Source organism: Somniosus microcephalus, chromosome 30 (genome assembly GCF_052327205.1).
Source record: "Somniosus microcephalus isolate GS21.2 chromosome 30, FLI_Smic_1.0, whole genome shotgun sequence".
Lineage (NCBI taxonomy): Eukaryota > Metazoa > Chordata > Chondrichthyes > Squaliformes > Somniosidae > Somniosus > Somniosus microcephalus.
In genome coordinates, this window is record NC_141016.1 from 14,541,771 (window position 1) to 14,561,190 (window position 19,420).

A 19,420-nucleotide genomic window follows, 5' to 3' on the forward strand; every position below is an offset into this window, starting at 1 on the left:
AGGGAGGGGCGAGGCCATGGAGGGATTTGAAAACAAGAATGAGTATTTTTTTTTTATATAAATCAAGGCGTTGTCAGACTGGGAGCCATAAGAAAACCCAGCAAAGTGCAGCGCCTTGAAAATGTAGTCGTCATATTTGGCTTGTATATTCAGAGCCAGAGGACAGGCGAGCCAGACAAGTTTTCTAACAATGTATACGCCTCAGTGAGAACGACTCAATCAATGTTTGAAAAAAAGCTTCAACAACAATGGCACATTTGAACCTACTGAAAAGCATGGCGTTTGTAAATTAAACCACATACAGGAAACTCTTTAGTATCCGGCACCGACGGGACCGGGATGGTGCCGGTGCCGGTTGATTAAAAATTCCGGATGAGAGAGGATTATCTACCGAGGCTATTTTTAACAAAAATTTAAAAATCAAGAAATGTGCCGTATACAGTAATTGGGTACTCACCTACACCGCGGGAGAGTCGGACTCCTGTTATTGAGGTGTTCCGACTTCCAACAGCGCCAAGAAGCCGAGTAGTGGCAGTTTGGAGAACTACCCCCACTGACTAACTCGGCCACCGCGGGAGACTCGGACTCGGCAACATTGCCGGTTATTGAGGTGTTGTTTTCGGAGTATGAATTTTGCCGGTTAATAGAGAATTCCAGATATTTAGGTGCCGTTTAAACGAGAGTTTCCTGTACATCTCTGCCTCCATCCTCCAATCCTCCCCAATTAATTTGACTTACAAGCTAGCACTGTCTAACAGTAATCTTAAAACGTTATTTTAGCCGAAGTTAAGAACCATTTTGCTGGTCTCAGCTGCCCAGTCTTGAGCTCTCACAGGGACGGGAGTAGGAGAGGACCAAATGCAGCCAAAGTTGCCACCACCAACTGCTGTTTGGTGATCCTGCTGGCAAGTGCTTATGTGCAGATATTGAGTGGGGCAACGACCAACAGGGCGCTGTGATGCCCTCTGCGGTCAACTAGCCTTTGGACATCCATCGCCACGACTCAATGTAAATTTAGGCAATGCTGATAGGTGCCAGCACCTGAGCAGCCAGAACAGCACAAGAGCATCGCATCCCATCGAACACGGCTGGCAAACAATATGCTCTCCACACACAGCTTCCGGGAGCCTCGAGCAACAGGAAAATACTGTTTGCTTTTCCTGTTCGGAATAATTCAGCCTCATTGTTCAAGGGAAGAAAGCCCCTGGAACAATGCCCATTCCCTGGCCATTTGACACAATAAGTGTCAATACAGTGCTTGTGTTTCTTGTGGCAAACTCTGGTTTCCTGTCTTAAGTCTCAGAAATAGAAAAAAAAAAGGTCCACTAGATTGTTCAGAATGCTTTTACAGGGAGCGTAGCGCAAGACACTCCTCATATACAAGATTTCAAACTAAACATTTCCCATGGGAAAGAAACCACTAAAGCTGGACACTTTAAAAGGTAGATGGATGCAGAGCAAAGTTGCATCTTCTCTTGCTCACAAAACACTAACGCAACTAAAATGTGAATCGCTCCGTTTTCCACTCGCCATCCTCGAAGTCTTGAGCGAGACACTCAACTGAATTAGTGCGGTTATGAACCCAGCTCGTTTCACCTCAGGACCCTTACAGTGCACTAGAGAACTGACTTGTATCCGGAGAGTTACTCTGGACTGTATTCAAACCCAGGTCCCACACACGATTACCTAAGAATATAAGAATTAGGAGCAGGAGTCGGCCATACAGCCACTTGAACCTGCCCCGCCATTCAATAAGATCATGGCTGATCTTCGACCTCAACTCCACTTTCCTGCCCTATCTCCATAGCCAGTGATTCCCTTAGTACCCAAGAATCTAGCGATCTCTGTCTTGAATATACTCAACGACTGAGCATCCACAGCCCTCTGGGGCAGAGAATTCCAAAGATTCACAACCCTCAGTGAAGAAATAAAACAGTCAACACCAACCTGTCATTTGGTCTTCAAGCCACATTTTCATTTTAGGAGTCAGTGTGCGCGTCGTTTCTCCACCCCCCTCCCCGAAGCCACAACAGGAATTATTAGCTGTATTAATCCAGATGATCCAGTCGCTAATGAAGAAAATATCATGGTGTTATACTGCCACTTCAGATAAACGCTGACTAACCTTAGCTACAAACACAAGCGCTTTCTCAGCAAATCATTTTCTTTCGTCTATGGTCCTTGGAATTTGAGTAATTTCTACTCCCAACCAGAAAACCTGACGTGGTCACACCCAAGCCCAGCAACATTCTTTAAAACTGTCACTTTTGTATTTCACGCACACTTGACGTGCTAAACTTAAAAGAAAATTCCTAACAGGTTTTGACTTGTATAAAGTGCATACTCAAAATTAAACGTCGGGCAAGAAAAGCCCTTTTATCCCATCCAGAGCACCATTCATAACTTGCATATTTAATCACCGAGGAAGAGGAATCACCAGAGCTAACTTATCCAAAGGGAAAAGACCCTGCAAACTCCACACAGCAAAAACTCGCCAGCATCAAAATCTGCGCCAACCATCCAGGACAGATCAGCCCACTTAATCAGCGCCCCGCCACTAGACTCAACATCCACTGCTGGGGCACTGCAACTGCTTTATGTACAAGCCACAGGCTGCATTGCAGCAACTCAAACTTATTTCAACTGCATTTCCCAGCCCCATGACCTCTACCACCAAGGAGGAAGAAAGCAACAAGATCACGGAACACCATCAGCTCAAAGTTACACACACCATCATCACTTGGGCGCATACTGCCGTTAGTTCATCACCGCCAAGTCAAAATCCGGGAATCTCCCAACACCATTATTGGAGCATCATCAAGGCAGTGCATCATCAAGGGAACTGGAGTCAGGGAATAAACATGGCCTTGCTAAAACCGCCACATCCAGAGATCAAAAAAAACTATCCATTTTATGGATGACTGCACCAAGAGAGTATGCCGTTATTGACTTGTTTAATATGGCACTCGCGAGAAAATATGCTCTTGGGTTGCGGGATGCATTTAATTCGTAACTTCAAATCACTCCCACCACCAGTACTTCATCCGATTACACAGCTCAAGAGGCTCTCTACAGCCCAGATACAACACAGGTTCGGTCGAACAAAATCTGTAGTTACACTGCTAATGTGCATTTCACAGTTCCAGTGGACACAGGAGGAGGATTGCTCGTGCCCATGGTTACACCTTGCTGAAATGCTAGCGAAAACACTGCAAACACCGAAAAAGCAAAACATGGGGCAGCAAACGGTACTGAGGTACTGAATGCAGGGCGAGTGATAATGGCCAATTAGCAGTACTCTGTGTGCCAACAGGCTTTTCAGCAACACAGCTGAACCCATTCTTCTTCTCACCCACAAGCAGGGGATCACTGGTGGGAGTAAACCTGGTTAATTTTTCTCCTGCTCAGCCTAGAGGCCGATTATCACCTCAATTGCTGTCCCACAATCAGCTAACACAATCAGAGAACTAGACTTGGGCTCTGCGGCCTCATCCTATAACCAAGTGAAGCCTCGCAGGGGAGTAAGATCATGAGCTTCTCATGGGGATTGTAATGCCAAATACTGCCGATGACCTGGAACAACACGAACTGAAGCCACACTCACACTTCTGCGTCAGTACTACTGATACTGCAATCAACTCAGCGCGATGCTGCAGTCATCAAAGCAGACTTCAAACCAGGGCAACCCGAAACAAAGGGACGATACAGCGGAATGGCAGTCTGCATTATCAACATCAAAACAGCCTGACATTTGGTCAATTTTACTTCAGCAAGCAGCTGATAAACTACTACGGTGGGGTTAGGAACATGCATTTCATTCCATCTGGCTCACCAAATTCAGTGCCATTTCCGATTTTGCCTATGACCAAATTAAACTAATTTGCACTTTTCCAATTTACTTGATTCCTGCAGTTTATTTTTTCTCTTCCCGGTTTCTCCCTCTAATTTAAGCACAGATGACACGGGATCATTGCAAGGCACCACCAGCCATCTGATACTTAGTCCAAGCAACAACTTGAATTTATATAGCTCCTTTACCTCAGTGAAACGTCCCCCGGCGGCCCAAGACTAAGAGTCAGTGGGTTATTTAACATGGGAAGACATCACAGTCCAATCAGATCCTATCCTCACCTCGCCTCAGAGTCAGAAGGTTATGGGTTCAAGTCCCACTCCAGGGCAGTGCTGAGGGAGTGCTGCACTGTCAGAGGTGCTGTCTTTTGGATAAGACATTAAACCAAGGCCCCGTCTGCTCTCTCAGGTGGATGTAAAACATCCCATGGCACTATCTTTAAGAGGAGCAGGGGAGTTATCCCTGATGTCCTGGGGCCAATATTTATCCCTCAACCAACATCACTATAACAGATTATCTGGTCATCATCACATCGTTGTTTGTGGGAGCTTGCTGTGCGTAAATTGGTGGCCACGTTTCTCACATTACAACAGTGACTACTTCAAAAAGTACTTCGTTGGCTGCAAAGCGCTTTGGGACGTCCGGTGGTCGTGAAAGCCGCTATATAAACGCAAGTCTTCGAGATATCTGCGCTCCTCTAATTCTGCCCTCTTGAGGATCCCTGATTATAATCGCTCAGCCATTGGTGGCCGTGCCTTCTGTTGCCTGGGCCCTAAGCTCTGGAATTCCCTGCCTAAACCTCTCCGCCTCGCTACCTCTCTTTCCTCCTTTAAACCTACCTCTTTGACCAAGCTTTTGGTCACCTGCCCTAATATCTCCTTACGTGGCTCGATGTCAACATTTTTTGTCTTTTAATACTCCCGCTAAGCGCCTTGGGACGTTTTACTACGTTAAAGGCGCTATATAAATGCAAGTTGTTGTTGTTTCTCCCCCCCTTTAACAGCCTTACACGCATCACTGGACAGTGATCAGGGGCAAGAAGCGTACCTGATTTTCCCCCTTCCAAAGCCAGGAACATGAAGGCCAATGGTCACGTTCCTAATAGTCACCCAGGCCCAGATCAGCGAGCTCAGCCCAGGAACTGAACCTGGGACCTCGCTGGTCCGCATGGCTCAACGCCACACCACGGTTAACAAATGAGCCACCAGCAAAGCTGGTCACGGCATGTGTTTGGAATGATTGTGCAAGGAAGGCTTTACTCCCAGCTGTGTGGTCTTCTTTAGTCCTATTTCACAGCTCACACCAACTTGGTGCACCACTGATTTCCTCTAATATTTTATCTTTTGTATGAACTGAAGGATAAAATACTTGGGGAATTCTGATCTTGAGAAGCATGGGAGATTAACAGCACCACTTTACATGGCCTCGACTAATATTGTAAGTGAATGAGGAAAGCACTTTCAAAGTTTTGGTCCACTGTGCACAGTTTTGGTCTCCTTATCCGAGAAAGGACATACTGTACTTGCCTTCGAGGCGGTGCAACAAAGGTTCACTAGATTGATCCCTGGGATGAGAGGGTTGTCCTGTGAGGAGAGATTGAGTAGATTTGGGCCGATACTCTCTGGAGTTTAGAAGAATGAGAGGTGATCTCATTGAAACATAAAATTCTGAGGGGGATTGACAGGGTAGATGCTGAAAGGTTGTTTCCCCCTGGCTGGAGAGTCTAGAACTAGGGGGTCACAGTCTCAGGATACGGGGTCGGCCATTTAAGGCTGAGATGAGGAGAAATTTCTTCACTCAGAGGGTGGTGAATCTTTGGAATTCTCTCCCCCAGAGAGCTGTGGAGGCTGAGTCATTGGGTATATTCAAGGCCGAGATCGATAGATTTTTGGGAATCAAGGGATATGGGGATCGGGCAGGAAAATGGAGCTGAGGTCGAAGATCAGCCGTGATCTTACTGAATGGCGGAGCAGGCTCGAAGGGCCATATGGCCTCCTCCAGCTCCTAGTTCTTAAAGTACTCGCCACATTAACAGGTTCCAACAGCTTGGTTAGCTTCCCTCGCCTTGGACTCTACAGAGCTGGCCTTATACCAACAATTCAAAACCGGTCCAAACAAAGTGAGCAGGTGCCTTCACTCGACTCCAGTGCGGTCATGTCCTTGTGCACAGGACTTGGACCGCCAACATCACTCAAATACAAATACAAAGGTTTCCATATGGCCACAGGCAATGGCGGACCCACTTTATCACACTCTTCTCCCAACCCCATACCAGAACTACAACCACCTCTCCCATCGACCAGCTAAAACGCACCAAGCCAGTTCAACGCGCTTGCGGCAGGACACAATAGCACTGAGGGGCAAGCCTGCTGACACACAGCAAACTCCCAAGCAGGCTGGCAGGTGTATGGCTAATTTCACACACACAGAACAAATGTCAGCTTGTGTGCGCACTGCCTCGCGCACACACTCCAATCTGGCATTAAAACTCAGGAGCATGAAAGCTGCCGTGTGGGAACAAGCAACCCAGTGCACTGCAGCACCGACTGACCCCCAAGAAAGAGCTTTGATAGGAGTGTTTTGAACACTCCCAGTTTTTAGCACGTACCCGGACGTATGAATCACGAGCCATTCTGCAAAATTTGCTTCCCTGTTAAGAAGTTGAAAGCTTGCCGATGAAACGGTTGAATATTTTCCATCTATAGATAGCAACCATAGGGGATCTCGCCGCCAGCCTTCGGCTGTCTCACCCCAACCAGCAGGGAACCGGCATCCTTCAGGAGCTGGTGCTCGCCCCTCGCTCTGGCTCTGGCTCGTACTGAACTTTTCTGCAGCAACCAGCAAGACGCCAGTCCCCATGACAAGACAGCATGTCCAGAGACATCGCTTTGTCTACACTACACTACCTGAACTGGTCTTTTCCGGGAGGATGTGGCTCATCTCCAGCTAAAAAAAAAATTTCCCCCCCAGTAAGAGTCACAATTTGGCCTCTCGAGTAGACAAGTTTCGCTTAAATCCAAGGTTCAGGACTAGCTGGGCAGCAAGCACTGCTGATAAAGTCACATGAAGTAGAGAATGGTCAGTTTTCGGGAGGGGGGGGGGGGGTTTATTTTTTGCCGCTGGTTTGCCGAGGTCAGTTGTAACACCCAAAGTGTAAACAGGTACAGTAACCTAGTGGCATGCAACCCAATGGTCACGAGTTTAAATCCAACCCACAGCAACCGGCGAGACGGATTTCAATAAATCTGCCCACTGCGAGCTCGTGCCAGAAACAAAACGCCTAGGAAAGCTGCTGGATTGTTGGGAAAAGGAACGCGCCACTCCGACCTGGTCTGGTCTAGATGTAGTTTGAGTCCCGCACTAGCACTAAACCCGATGGTGTCTCAATCAATTCAGAATGCTCACTGCTGTCTGGCCAGCATTTTATGAAAAAAAGAGGAGCCTGCAATTTTACTATGAGACCTAAATTTAGCCTCTCCCTCCCCTCCCCTCCCCCAAGCTGTGCTTCCTGGGTACAGAGAGAAAAGCAAAGTGTTAACAATGGATAAACATCCAGCTCTACAGCTGCCCAGTGAGGCAGAAGGTTGGCTCGGAGGGCTGGCACACCTGTCGATGCCACACAGTAGGTTTCCCCACCACAAAGTGAATACCAGCTCCAGAAAGGAAAGCAAAAAGTCACGTGTGTCTAATGGAGTCACAGAAGCACGGGACTCGGTCCTCAGCGCAGGCCGCGGTTTTGAAAATGATGGAACGGTACGCAATAAAAGGACAAGTGCACTTTCTGCAATCTGACAAGCAAGTGCTCATTACCCAATACCAAACTGACGGAGCAGGACCACTGGCGGGTGAAACCAGATCAGAAATGCTGCCGTAGCTCCCAATGAGTCAATGCAGTCGCCTGGCATAGTCCTGAGCCACCACACAGGGAAGATCCAATAATTCAATCCCTGGGCTAGAGTCAGCTGGTACAGTGGATAGGGGCACCTCAATTGGCCTCAGTGTCTCTGACCTGAGGTTGGGGGGGGGGGGGGGGGGGGGGGAGGTGAATGCAGCCAGGGGGCCCTCTCCTAATCACTATGCATTGACCCCTTGTTGGACATCAGATGAAGACAGGGTCAGATTTGGTTGCGATGTCGCCCCACTCCCGGCAATTGCCACAAAGAGAAACGATCACTCGGCAAAACACCTGCACCTGTGAAACGCACCCCAGGGAGGAATGAGCATTTCAGAGGGAGAGGAGGAGAAAAATCTTCACGCACGGAACTGCTACTTATTTGCCTTGTGCAACAGAACAGCATATTATGGATATATTTCCCCCACCTGACTAAGCATTACCAGGAAGTTGACCGCAAGTTAGTTTTTTGCAAATACATTCTTCAGGCACAGATGGTATTTCAAATACTGGAATAGCGTGTAGGAGAAGCTGTGGGTCCTGCCCAAGTTTAATACCTTTGTATTGCACACAAGAATTTAAGAGAGAGGTGTTTCTATTTTCCTTTCAGCACCATGGAACCTGCCCAGTTTACATCATGGAGTGGAGCGCAGAGCACCAAAGTTAAATTTAAGTATGTGGTGGAACCACCCCCCCACCGACCCTCCTCCCAATATTGATGCATCCCCCAACTGAAAGTTAGCCTGAGCCATTACTCTGGGCTCCCTCAAATGCTTAGTGGCTGATGGTCACCAAGTCCAGTGTGCTACCGAGCAATGTTTCCTTCAAGCTGCACGGCCGCCTCACCAGCTTTGAAACAGGAAAAACCATGCATGCAATGTATTTTGAATAGGCCGCGCACCCGATAAAAAATCGAAGGGAACATTGCTACTGAGCCGTACAGAGCAGAAGGCTCCAAACCCAGTCTGTCCCAGGTTAGCTTAACATAGACAAGTAAACGCGACAATGGACCTCTGTGCCATGGGCCTCCGTGGAGAGTAGCAGCGAGCTATTGCAACCACAGCAGCCAAGACCGATCCTGTCCTGAACCAACATCCGCACACGCTCAAAAGCCACGTTAGCAACCAGGCGCGTGAACACAAAGAGGTTTTATACCTCCCTAGCTCAGGGGAGCTGATGCAAACTTCAGCACCCCAACTTGCTGCCCTGGCTAGGAACAATAAATTCAGCACAGACGGAACCAGGGACCTTCCTAGTCTATGCAGCATTACATAGTGCACTTAGCCATCTGGTAGAACATAAGATATAGGAGCACAAGTAGGCCTTACGGTTCCTCGAGCCTGCTCCGCCATTCAATAAGATCATGGCTGGTCTTCAACCTCAACTCCACCTTCCGGCCCTATTCCCATATCCCTTAATTCCTTTAGTATCCAAAAATCTATCTATCTCGGTCTAGAATATACTCAACGATTCAGCATCCACAGCCCCTCTGGGACAGAGAATGCCAAAGATTGACAACCCTCTGAGTGAAGAAATTCCTCCTCATCTCAGTCCTACATGGCCTTATCCTGAGACTATGCCCCCTAGTTCGAGAATCTCCAGCCAGGTGGAAACAACCTCTCAGCATCTCCCGTGTCAATCCCCCGTGTAGCGTGAATCTTCTTTCTTCACTTATTTACCAATGCACATGGAAGAAGGGTTACAGTTGAACCGACGCTCACCAGGTGAGCTGGACAGGTGCTGTCCTTAGAACAATCACTCAACAAAAATGTTTATAACGCGCGGTTGATTTAGAGTACAGCTAAGTATCCATAAATCGCTCAAGAGTAAATTGGGAATCCTTGTACAGAACATCTTGGGTACAAAAACAGTGGAGCTGGGACACTTATTTCACCCTCTTTGCTAAGATGGGCTTCCAAAGCAATGTTGTCACTAGCCTTATATAGTACACACACTCTTGGGTAATGATTATACTTTAGCCAACGTGACTGCATGCGGTGCAGTACATTTCTCGGGCAACACCCTGAACTCATCCCCTCAAATTGGTCCCACCACCAGTAAGAGACATGCACCCAACAGCACTTCACCCTAGTGTGCTACAGCTCAACATGCTCTCTTGCGCACTGAACCCAAGTTTGGACGGTCAGAATGTATTGTTGGACATATTTCGTCCGTCAAGTCGATGAAGTATCAACATTACACACACTGCTTTATTGCAATCCTAGTAACACAACACAGGCTCCAGGACCAGGCCCATCTTTACAAGCCTCAATTTCAAGTTTCCATCAATGCAGAGCTCCAGCACTTAACACAACCACAAGAACCCAGTCACAAAATTCTTCCCAAAAACAGCAGCAGGTTGGCTTGAAAGAACTCCTTGATCAATTCCAGCAAGATGCTGTTGGGCTGTGCTACAGTTAAGGACCTCGCGATGCTCACATTTGGCCTATTAAAACAGCATGCCCCCGACTCAATTCAGAAATCTGCAGTCCAGAGAAACATTCTCAACAGTTATATTTATTTTCACCGCAGTCACCCTGGTCAAGCCCTCGACGATCCAGTACATCAAGTAATTGTCACAAGCCTCTGTGCCAGAAGCCTTTGCACACCACAAACTTTAATAGCACATTAAGTGGAGGGAGTAACCAAGTGGGTAAACAATTCCTTCGCCAGCCAGCACAGTACACTCACACACACCATCACAAGGAAGCAGGTAAAACTCCACTAATACAGAAACAGAAAGACTTGCAGTTATATGGCATCTTTCACCGCCTCAGGACGTCCCAAAGCGCTTTACAGCCAATGAAGTACTTTTTGAAGTGGAGTCACTGTTGTAATGTAGGAAACACGGCACCCAATTTGCGCACAGCAAGCTCCCACAAACAGCAATGTGATAATGACCAGATCATCTGTTTTAGTGATGTTGATTGAGGGATAAATATTGGCCCCAGGACACCGGGGATAACTCCACTGCACTTCTTCGAAATAGTGCCGTGGGATCTTTTATGTCCACCTGAGAGAGCAGACAGAGCCTCGGTTTAACGTCTCCTCTGAAAGACGGCCCCTCCAACAGCACTCCCTCGGAGATTGCAGGGGCTCGGACACAAATTTTCAGAACCTCTCTGGCCACAGGGGATGTACCAGAGGACTGGAGAACAGCTAACGTAGTACCATTATTCAAGAAGGGTAGCAGGGATAAACCAGGGAATTACAGGCCGGTGAGCCTAACATCTGTGGTAGGGAAATTATTGGAAAAAATTCTGAGGGACAAAATTAGTCTCCACTTGGAGAGGCAAGGATTAATCGGGGATAGTCAGCATGGCTTTGTCAAGGGTAAATCATGTCTGACCAATCTGATTGAATTTTTCGAGGGGGTGACTAGGTGTGTGGATGAGGGAAATGCTGTGGATGTGGTTTACATGGATTTCAGTAAAGCTTTTGACAAAGTCCCGCATAGGAGACTGGTCAAGAAGGTAAGAGCCCATGGGATCCAGGGTGCCTTGGCGCGTTGGATCCTAAACTGGCTGAGTGGCAGGAGGCAGAGGGTGATGGTCGAAGGTTGCTTTTGTGACTGGAAGCCTGTGTCCAGTGGGGTACCTCAGGGATCGGTGCTGGGTCCCTTGCTGTTTGTGATCTACATAAATGATTTGGATGAGAATGTAAAAGGTATGATCAGTAAGTTCGCAGATGACACGAAAATTGGTGGGGTGGTAAATTGCGAGGAGGAAAGCCTCTGGCGACAGGACGATATAAACGGGTTGGTCAGATGGGCAGAAAAGTGGCAAATGGAATTTAACCCTGAAAAGTGCGAGGTGATGCATTTTGGACGGACAAATAAGGCAAGGGAATACACAATGAGTGGTAGGACCCTAGGAAGTACAGCGGGTCAGAGGGACCTTGGTGTACATGTACATAGATCCCTGAAGGCAGCGGAACAGGTAGATAAGGTGGTTAAAAAGGCATATGGGATACTTGCCTTCATTAGCCGAGGCATAGAATATAAGAGCAGGGAGGTTATGATGGAGCTGTACAAAACGCTGGTGAGGCCACAGCTGGAGTACTGTGTGCAGTTCTGGTCGCCTCACTATAGGAAGGATGTGATTGCTTTGGAGAGGGTGCAGAGAAGATTCACCAGGATGTTACCTGGGATGGAGCGCCTCAGCTATGAAGAAAGACTAAACAGGCTGGGGTTGTTTTCCTTGGAGCAAAGAAGGCTGAGGGGGGACCTGATTGAGGTGTACAAAATGATGAGGGACATAGATAGGGGAAAAGTTCCTCTTTATCTACCCTTAGTAGGGGGGTCAATAACAAGGGGGCATAGATTCAAGGTAAGGGGCAGGAGGTTTAGAGGGGATTTGAGGAGGAACTTTTTCACCCAGAGGGTGGTTGGAATCTGGAACTCACTGCCTGAAAAGGGTGGTAGAGGCAGGAACCCTCATAACATTCAAGAAGCATTTGGATGAGCACTTGAAATGCCATTGCATACAAGGCTATGGACCAAATGCTGGAAAATGGGATTAGACTGGACAGGGATTGATGGACGGCGCAGACACGATGGGCTGAAGGGCCTCTTTCTGTGCTGTATGACTCTATGGCACTGCACTGGCAGGTCAGCCTGGATTTTTGTGCTCAAGTCTCTGGAGCGGGTCCTGAACCCACAACCTACTGACTCAGAGGCGAGAGTGCTACCCCCGAGACACTATAATACTATAGTTCTGTGCTGCTTAGTAGAGTATAGTTTGCCCATTATAGCATTATATATACTGTACTACGCAGCACACGACCAGGTATTCCTTTAACAGCAGTGTGAGCAGGTAGTTGCACTCCCACGTACAGAATGGGGAAGGACACGATCTGCATGTGCGCTCAAACACATGCACGGTACGCTAACCACCAACTTTCAGCCACCAGTGGCACTTCTAACGTCAACAGGAACAGACAGAAAAGTCATCAGAAAGTGAAAGGTGGTACAGCAAGCAGCCTGAATATTTTAAGTGTCCAGAATTCTATTTGATTAACTAACAAAAAAAAAGCCTTCCTCTCCAAATATCTTCCATACTGAAAGCCCCAACTTTTTCTGGGGTCCAGCTGCAGAGGTGCTGCCTATCCTCCCGCACCTCAGCCAAGGGGCCGTTCCTCTTGTGAGCCTACAGCCAAGGGGCCGTTCCTCTCGTGAGCCTACAGCCAAGGGGCCGTTCCTCTCGTGAGCCTACAGCCAAGGGGCCGTTCCTCTCGTGAGCCTACAGCCAAGGGGCCGTTCCTCTCGTGAGCCTACAGCCAAGGGGCCGTTCCTCTCGTGAGCCTAGACAGCAGCTGTCGGACGTTATTCCACTGCAGGAGGCATTGCAGTACAACCGAGCTCAATCCCGCCCTCATTCAGAACACAACACACCCACACCACAAGCAAACCCTTTCCAATAAAGGTCACTCAATAGTGATCAGGAGCTGGAACCCTGACCAAATATCCCTTCCTCAATCCAGGGCCAGTGAGGTTATCCGCAGCATCCCAGTAGAGCTACCCAATTAGCACAGGCCCAGGACTGAACGTGGAAACTGTCTGGGCTGAATGTTTACTATCACGCCAAGCAGTGAATTTTCCCAATAGACCATCACAGATATTTTTGTTATATTGTAGTTTAAAAACTCAGGTGCAAACAGTTGCCACGGTTATGGCTACCCCTTTCAGGGGCGCTCTCTGCCAGTGTCGAACTGTTAACTTCGATACAAGGGTATGGGTGGCCACAGTTTGGGTTTCAGCAAGACGGAAGCAGCGCGCATTGCCTGGCTTCCTTGTTCAAACAGTCTTGCCTGGTAGAGAGCGGTACACTGCCTGGTAGAGAGCGGTACACTGCCTGGTAGAGAGCGGTACACTGCCTGGTAGAGAGCGGTACACTGCCTGGGTACACGCACGCTCCCAACTTTTCTGCCCACCTGACCAGTACATTGATATCTTTCTGCAGTCTACAGCTTGCATCCTCACCATCAACCACATGGCCAATTTTCATATCATCTGCAAACTTCTAAGTCATGTCCCTGACAGTGAAGTCTAAACCATTGATACATATCACAAAAAGCAGGGGGCCCAGTACTGAGCCCTGCAGAACCCACTGGAAACAGCCGTCCAGTCACAAAAACGCCCGTCGACCATTACCCTTTGCTTCCCGCCACTGAACCAATTTTGGATCCAACTTGCCACTTTCCCTTGGATCCCATGGGCTTTTACTTTGAGGGAATCTCTCTCCGTTTCAGTCCAGAGTCAGGTTGGGCCCTGCGTCGAGATTTACACCACCAGTTTAGAGTTGGTGCTCAGACTGAGACGGATTAGTTTAGCACCAGGGCAGCACAAAACACTGTACACTGCTACGCGAGAACATGCAGCATAACTGAAGCACTAATATTTCAGCACAATCCTGTTGGCCGAGTATGCAATCACCTCGTAAATATCAGCGTGAAATCACACAGCGACATTGTTTCATTACAAACTATCCTACAAGATAAGTGGATAAACACACCCAGTAACAGATCAAAGTGCAGGGCTTGTAAAGACAAGACCAAGGGGCTTCCCTCCAGCTGCCTGTTTTGTGCGCTGTACACGGTCACCAATATTTCAGTAAAATATAAGGACGAGTGGGTGAAATTTGTGTACTTGGGTTCAACTGAACTGCTCATCAGTCGATTCACCCTCTTGCACAAACTTGGACGGAGTCTGGAAATCATCTTAAGCTGTGTAATGCTAGCCTCGAGTGCTGGTGGCTGTGCAGGTCTGTGGCTATTAGTGGGGGCAGCTTAAAGGGTGAATTAGAACACTGCACAACATCAAGATGTACGGGTTTTAATAAAAGACTTGCATTTATATAGCACCTTTCACGACCACCAGACCTCCCAAAGCGCTTTACAGCCAATGAAGTACTTTTTGAAGTGTAGTCCCTGTTGTAATGTAGGAAACTCGGCAGCCAATTTGCACACAGCAAGCTCCCACAAACAGCAATGTGATAATGACCAAATAATCCATTTAGTGATGTTGATAGAGGGATAAATATTGGCCCAGGGCACCGGGGAGAACTCTCCAGCTCTTCTTCGAATAGTGCCATGGGATCTTTTACGTCCACCTGAGAGAGCAGTTTAATGTGTCATCCGAAAGACGGCACCTCCGACAGTGCGGCGCTCCCTCAGCACTGCACTGGAGTGTCAAGTCTCTGGAGTGGAAATTGAACCCACAACCTTCTGACTGAGAGGCGAGCGTGCTTCAGACAGTAATAGGACGTTTTTTCCCCCTATAGTGCATTGGTACACAGCGCCTCTCACTGCTGTCCAAAAAGTGTTGCTTTACGGACGGTAATCGACAGCTAAGCGTGCTGTTAGGAAAGACTGTTACTGTGAGAACATGTGACCTATTTGAGAAACAGCAGGATGCTGGAATGGGCAGGTGGTAGGGTTGGTATTCTGGAAGGAAGAGATCAAATGGGCCAAAGGGGCCTTTCTTCAGTGTCGGCCGTGGCTCAGTGGGTAGCACGACACTGTCGGAGGGGCCGTCTTTCGGATGAGACGTTAAACCGAGGCCCCGTCTGCTCTCTCAGCTGGACGTAAAAGATCCCATGGCACTATTTCGAAGAGCAGGGGAGTTATCCCCAGTGTCCTGACCAATACTTATCCCTCAATCAACTTCACTAAAACAGATGACCTGGTTATTATCGCATTGCTGTTCGTGGGAGCTTGCGGTGCGCAAATTGGCTGCTGCGTTTCCTACATTACAACAGTGGCTACACTTCACAAGTACTTCATTGGCTGTAAAGCAATTTGGGATGTCCGGTGGTCGTGAAAGTCGCTATATAAATGCAAGTCTTTATCTGAATCTGGCTTGCAGCCCTGAGATGAAAGCACATAAGCAAGCCTGATGGCAACACAGTGTGCACGCGTCAATAAATGCAAACTAACAGTGTAGTCTAACCAGTAATCAAGAGATTGAATGCCTTGTACCAGGCATTGAAATCTGTCTCCAGTACAAAGCACGTCTCCCACGTTCGTTACATTACTTGGCTCAGTCAGTCACACTCCTGCCCCTGGGCTGTGCCGAACCCCCAAGTCTTAAGCACGCAATCTAGCCAGACACGGGCACAGTACTGAGTGAGGGCTGCAGCGTCAGAGGTGCCACACTGTAGGCGAGAGGTTAAACCAAGGACCAAGGATCCCACCGCATTATTCACCTCCATCCATCCCACCACCAGTGCCCCTGCCAAGTTCCTCTCAGCCAACACTGGTGCAAAGTTTCACTTTTCTTAACTTTACCCATCACTTCACTCCTCCATCAAATATCAAAGGCCAACAAATAGAGCTGTATATTTGCACAGGATATGCAATCTGAAGTCAAGAAGCCTTGCCACACAGATCAATGAATTTACACTCAACTTAAGAGGGTACTGATCAATTTTACAGGAGTGTCTTATTTCAAAAGGAACTTTAGAGACATAAAACCCTACTGACAGATTAAACCAGTGTCATCACCAACCTTATTTCTCGTATATACACTTAAGCCAGTTTGTTGTGCAAGACACCCATGTAATACACTTGATTCATTTCAATTTACTGCCAGCCCAATGAGAGATCTGCAATCACAAGTACTTCACCCGGATGTTACACAAAATTCCCTTCGACACAGCCCAAGTTTGGAAAGGCAATAATCCTGAATTGTAATGTTGTCTGTTTTACGGTTCAAACAGATATAGTACTAAAATTACACCACACACCATTCTGATTTACTGAAATCAGAATGACACTGCCTGGTGTATACAGAAAGCAAACACTCTGTGCAGTCCAGCAACTTCACTCAATGCTGAAACGCACCAGGTATTCTTCCATTAAATCAGCTCGGAGATCCGTCTGAAACCTTGTAACAGTCCGCAAGAATCGTATTCCAGGATCTCCGTGTACACGTTGTATTTTGTTTGATGGCCATGCAGAAAATCAAAGGGATAGCAACGAGCAACAAAAACCTTGCTGCTTTTCACTGAGCAGAATGGTGCGATCTTAATTAACTCAACCCATGCAAAACGCAAAATGCGAGCAGTAGTCAGTGGATGTAGGGCAAGAAATGCCCCCCACAGGAAGTATTTTAGCAAAAAACTCCTTCACTTTAGTTCAACTTTAGCAGCTGAAGGCCTGCTGCACTTCAGATCACTCAACTATTAATCGCAAATCACAATTAGAGTATAGGCAAGTTTGATGATGAATTCATAGCCCTGGTCCATGCCACAATGTCCACAACCTAAATCCCATTCATACTTAACTGCTAAATACTGTACTTCCTCCCACCCTCAATGAACACACCCACCGTGTACATAAAACACACACACATAATGGAGCATTTCACAATTACATTCATTCCCCAAGTAATCCACACGATGCATCTTCAGAACCTCCCAGACATCATCAAAAATGGGAATTGCATTCAGGAAAAGCCAGCAAGAAAACTGCAACAGACGCTTTAATCTTCCAAAGGAAAAATACCACAAAACACCAGTGCAGAGATGTACACAGACACCGAGAGCAACAAAAACCTGGATGGGGTGGGCGAGAGGAAATCTAGGGAAATGTAACTGTGGTTTTTTTTTTACCTTCTGCAACATCATCGTCTATAGCCCCTTTCACCTGAGAGAAACACCACTGAATGTCATTGCCACCACTTCCAACTCCTGAATGAATGGGAGAGAGAGAAAAATTAATAAATATGCATTTAATAATTAATTTTTAAAAATAAATTAAACATTATTAGTTGCTAGGGGGGCACAGATCCTTCCAGCCTTAGCCTGGGGACTGGTTCTTAATAAAACAAATCAATAGACTGTTTTAAACTCTAGCAATTATAATAATTATTGATAATGTTAAAGGCTTTGGTCCTCCCCAGGCTGTTTTGCTGCCCTTTTCCTCCCCCTTCTCTTCACTCCCAGGCAGAATGACTTTAGCACTCAGTCCCCAGGCCTTGAATGAGAAGCTCAGGAGTGTGAAAGGAAGAGAAAAATTGCTTCCTATTTTAAGAAAAACAAATCCAACCAAAAGGGCATGATGGAGAGACAGGGGGAGCCTTCTCTGCTGCCTGTGTGTGTGTGTGTTTTTTTTTTCATGCTTCAATTCTCACCTGCCATGGCGGAATCGGCTGGAAATGGAGGTCCCCGGTGTGAGCGCGGTGGCCGAGAATGCGGCCGAGGCTGCTGGCGGACAGGCCGGGCCGGAGCTGGCAGAGGATGGCGGCGGATTGGCTTCGGATGGCGCTGGCTGTGCCCTCCCCCGCTCTCTGAGCCCGCGGCCGCCCTTCAAAATGGCGGCGCGCCCGCCCCGGCCATCTTCCACTGACGTCACCGTCTCCGGGAGGGAGGGGGGGCGAACACAGGAGCAAGGGGGCGGGGCCAGAGCCAGCTGCAGACATCTCCCATACTGGTGGTGTGCCCTGCTGGTATGTCCAGCTTGCACACTTTTAAATCCATTTTACATATTATATCTATATATTTAAATATTCAGCAATCGTTATTTTTATTTGCATTGTCAAATTGTTCAGCTTTGCACCTGCAAATTTGTTGGAAAGGTAGCCTAACTCGCACCGAGTCCCGCTCACCCATCACCCCCTGTGCTCGCTGACTTACATTGGCTCCCAGTCCGGGTACGCCTCGAGTTAAAAACTCTCATCCTTGATTTCAAATCCCTCCGTGGCCTCGCCCCCTCCCCATCTCTGTAATCTCCTCCAGACCGCCCCCCCCCCCCGCGAGATATCTGTGCTTCTCCAATTCCAGCCCCTTGCGCATCCCTGATTTCCATCGCTCCCTCATTGGCGGCCGTGCCTTCAGCTGCCGTGGCCCTAAGCTCTGGAATTCCCTCCCTAAACCTCTCCGCCTCTACCTCTCCTTCCTCCTTTAAGACACTCCTTAAAACCTACCTCTGTGACCAAGCTTCGGCCATCTGTCCTAGTAATCTCCTTATGTGGCTCAGTGTTAAATTTTGTTTGATAATCGCTCCTATGAAGCACCTTGGGATATTTTACTGACTGCGTTGAAGGTGCAAGATGTTGTCAACCACCCATAACTCAGCAAGTATAAAGAAGAAAGGCTTGCATTTATATAGCGCCTTTCACAACCTCAGGACGTCCCAAAGCGCTTTACAGCCAATGGCGTACTTTTGAAGCGTAGTCACTGTTGTAATGTAGGAAACGTGGCAGACAATTTGCGCACAGCAAGCACCCACAAACAGCAATGTGATAATGACCAGACAATCTGTTTTAGTGATGTTCATTGAGGGATAGATGTTGGCCAGGACACACCACAGTAACACCATGGTCTGTAACACCAGTTTTCGCTGCTTTCCATGTGGCCAGGCAACCTCTACCCTTAAAGAGTCCCAACGATATAGGAACACTGTTGTTAGCAATGCAAAATTAAGTGAAAAAAAGAAAGACTTGCATTTGTGTGGCTGTTCATGGTTCCAACACCATCATCAAGTTTGCGGATGATACCACGGTAGTAGGCCAGATCACCAACAACGATGAGTCAGCCTACAGGGAGGAGGTCCAGCATCTCGTGAAGTGGTGCGCCGATAACAACCTGGCCCTTAACATCAAGAAAACCAAAGAAATCATTGTGGACTTCAGGAAGTCTAAAGGCGGAAGTCACACCCCCATCCACATCCATGGGGCT

General features: G+C 47.7%; 1 protein-coding gene across 2 annotated transcripts in view; it reads right to left on the reverse strand.

Moving 5' to 3' along the window:
* The window catches only part of LOC147097929 (serine/threonine-protein phosphatase 2A 55 kDa regulatory subunit B alpha isoform), a 91,749-nt gene extending 73,655 nt beyond the window's left edge, over window positions 1-18,094 (reverse strand). Inside the window, exons 1-2 of one of the 2 annotated variants that reach the window (XM_085971004.1) lie at window positions 17,875-18,094; window positions 17,354-17,431 (exon numbers count right to left, since the gene is read on the reverse strand). In XM_085971004.1, coding sequence (XP_085827130.1) covers window positions 17,354-17,431; window positions 17,875-17,881 — 85 coding nt within the window. In that variant the 5' untranslated portion in view covers window positions 17,882-18,094. Of the gene's footprint in view, window positions 1-1,947; window positions 1,994-17,353; window positions 17,432-17,874 lie in introns of those variants that run through there. The other variant, XM_085971005.1, reaches the window with a different exon arrangement.
* Window positions 18,095-19,420: the final 1,326 nt, after the last annotated feature.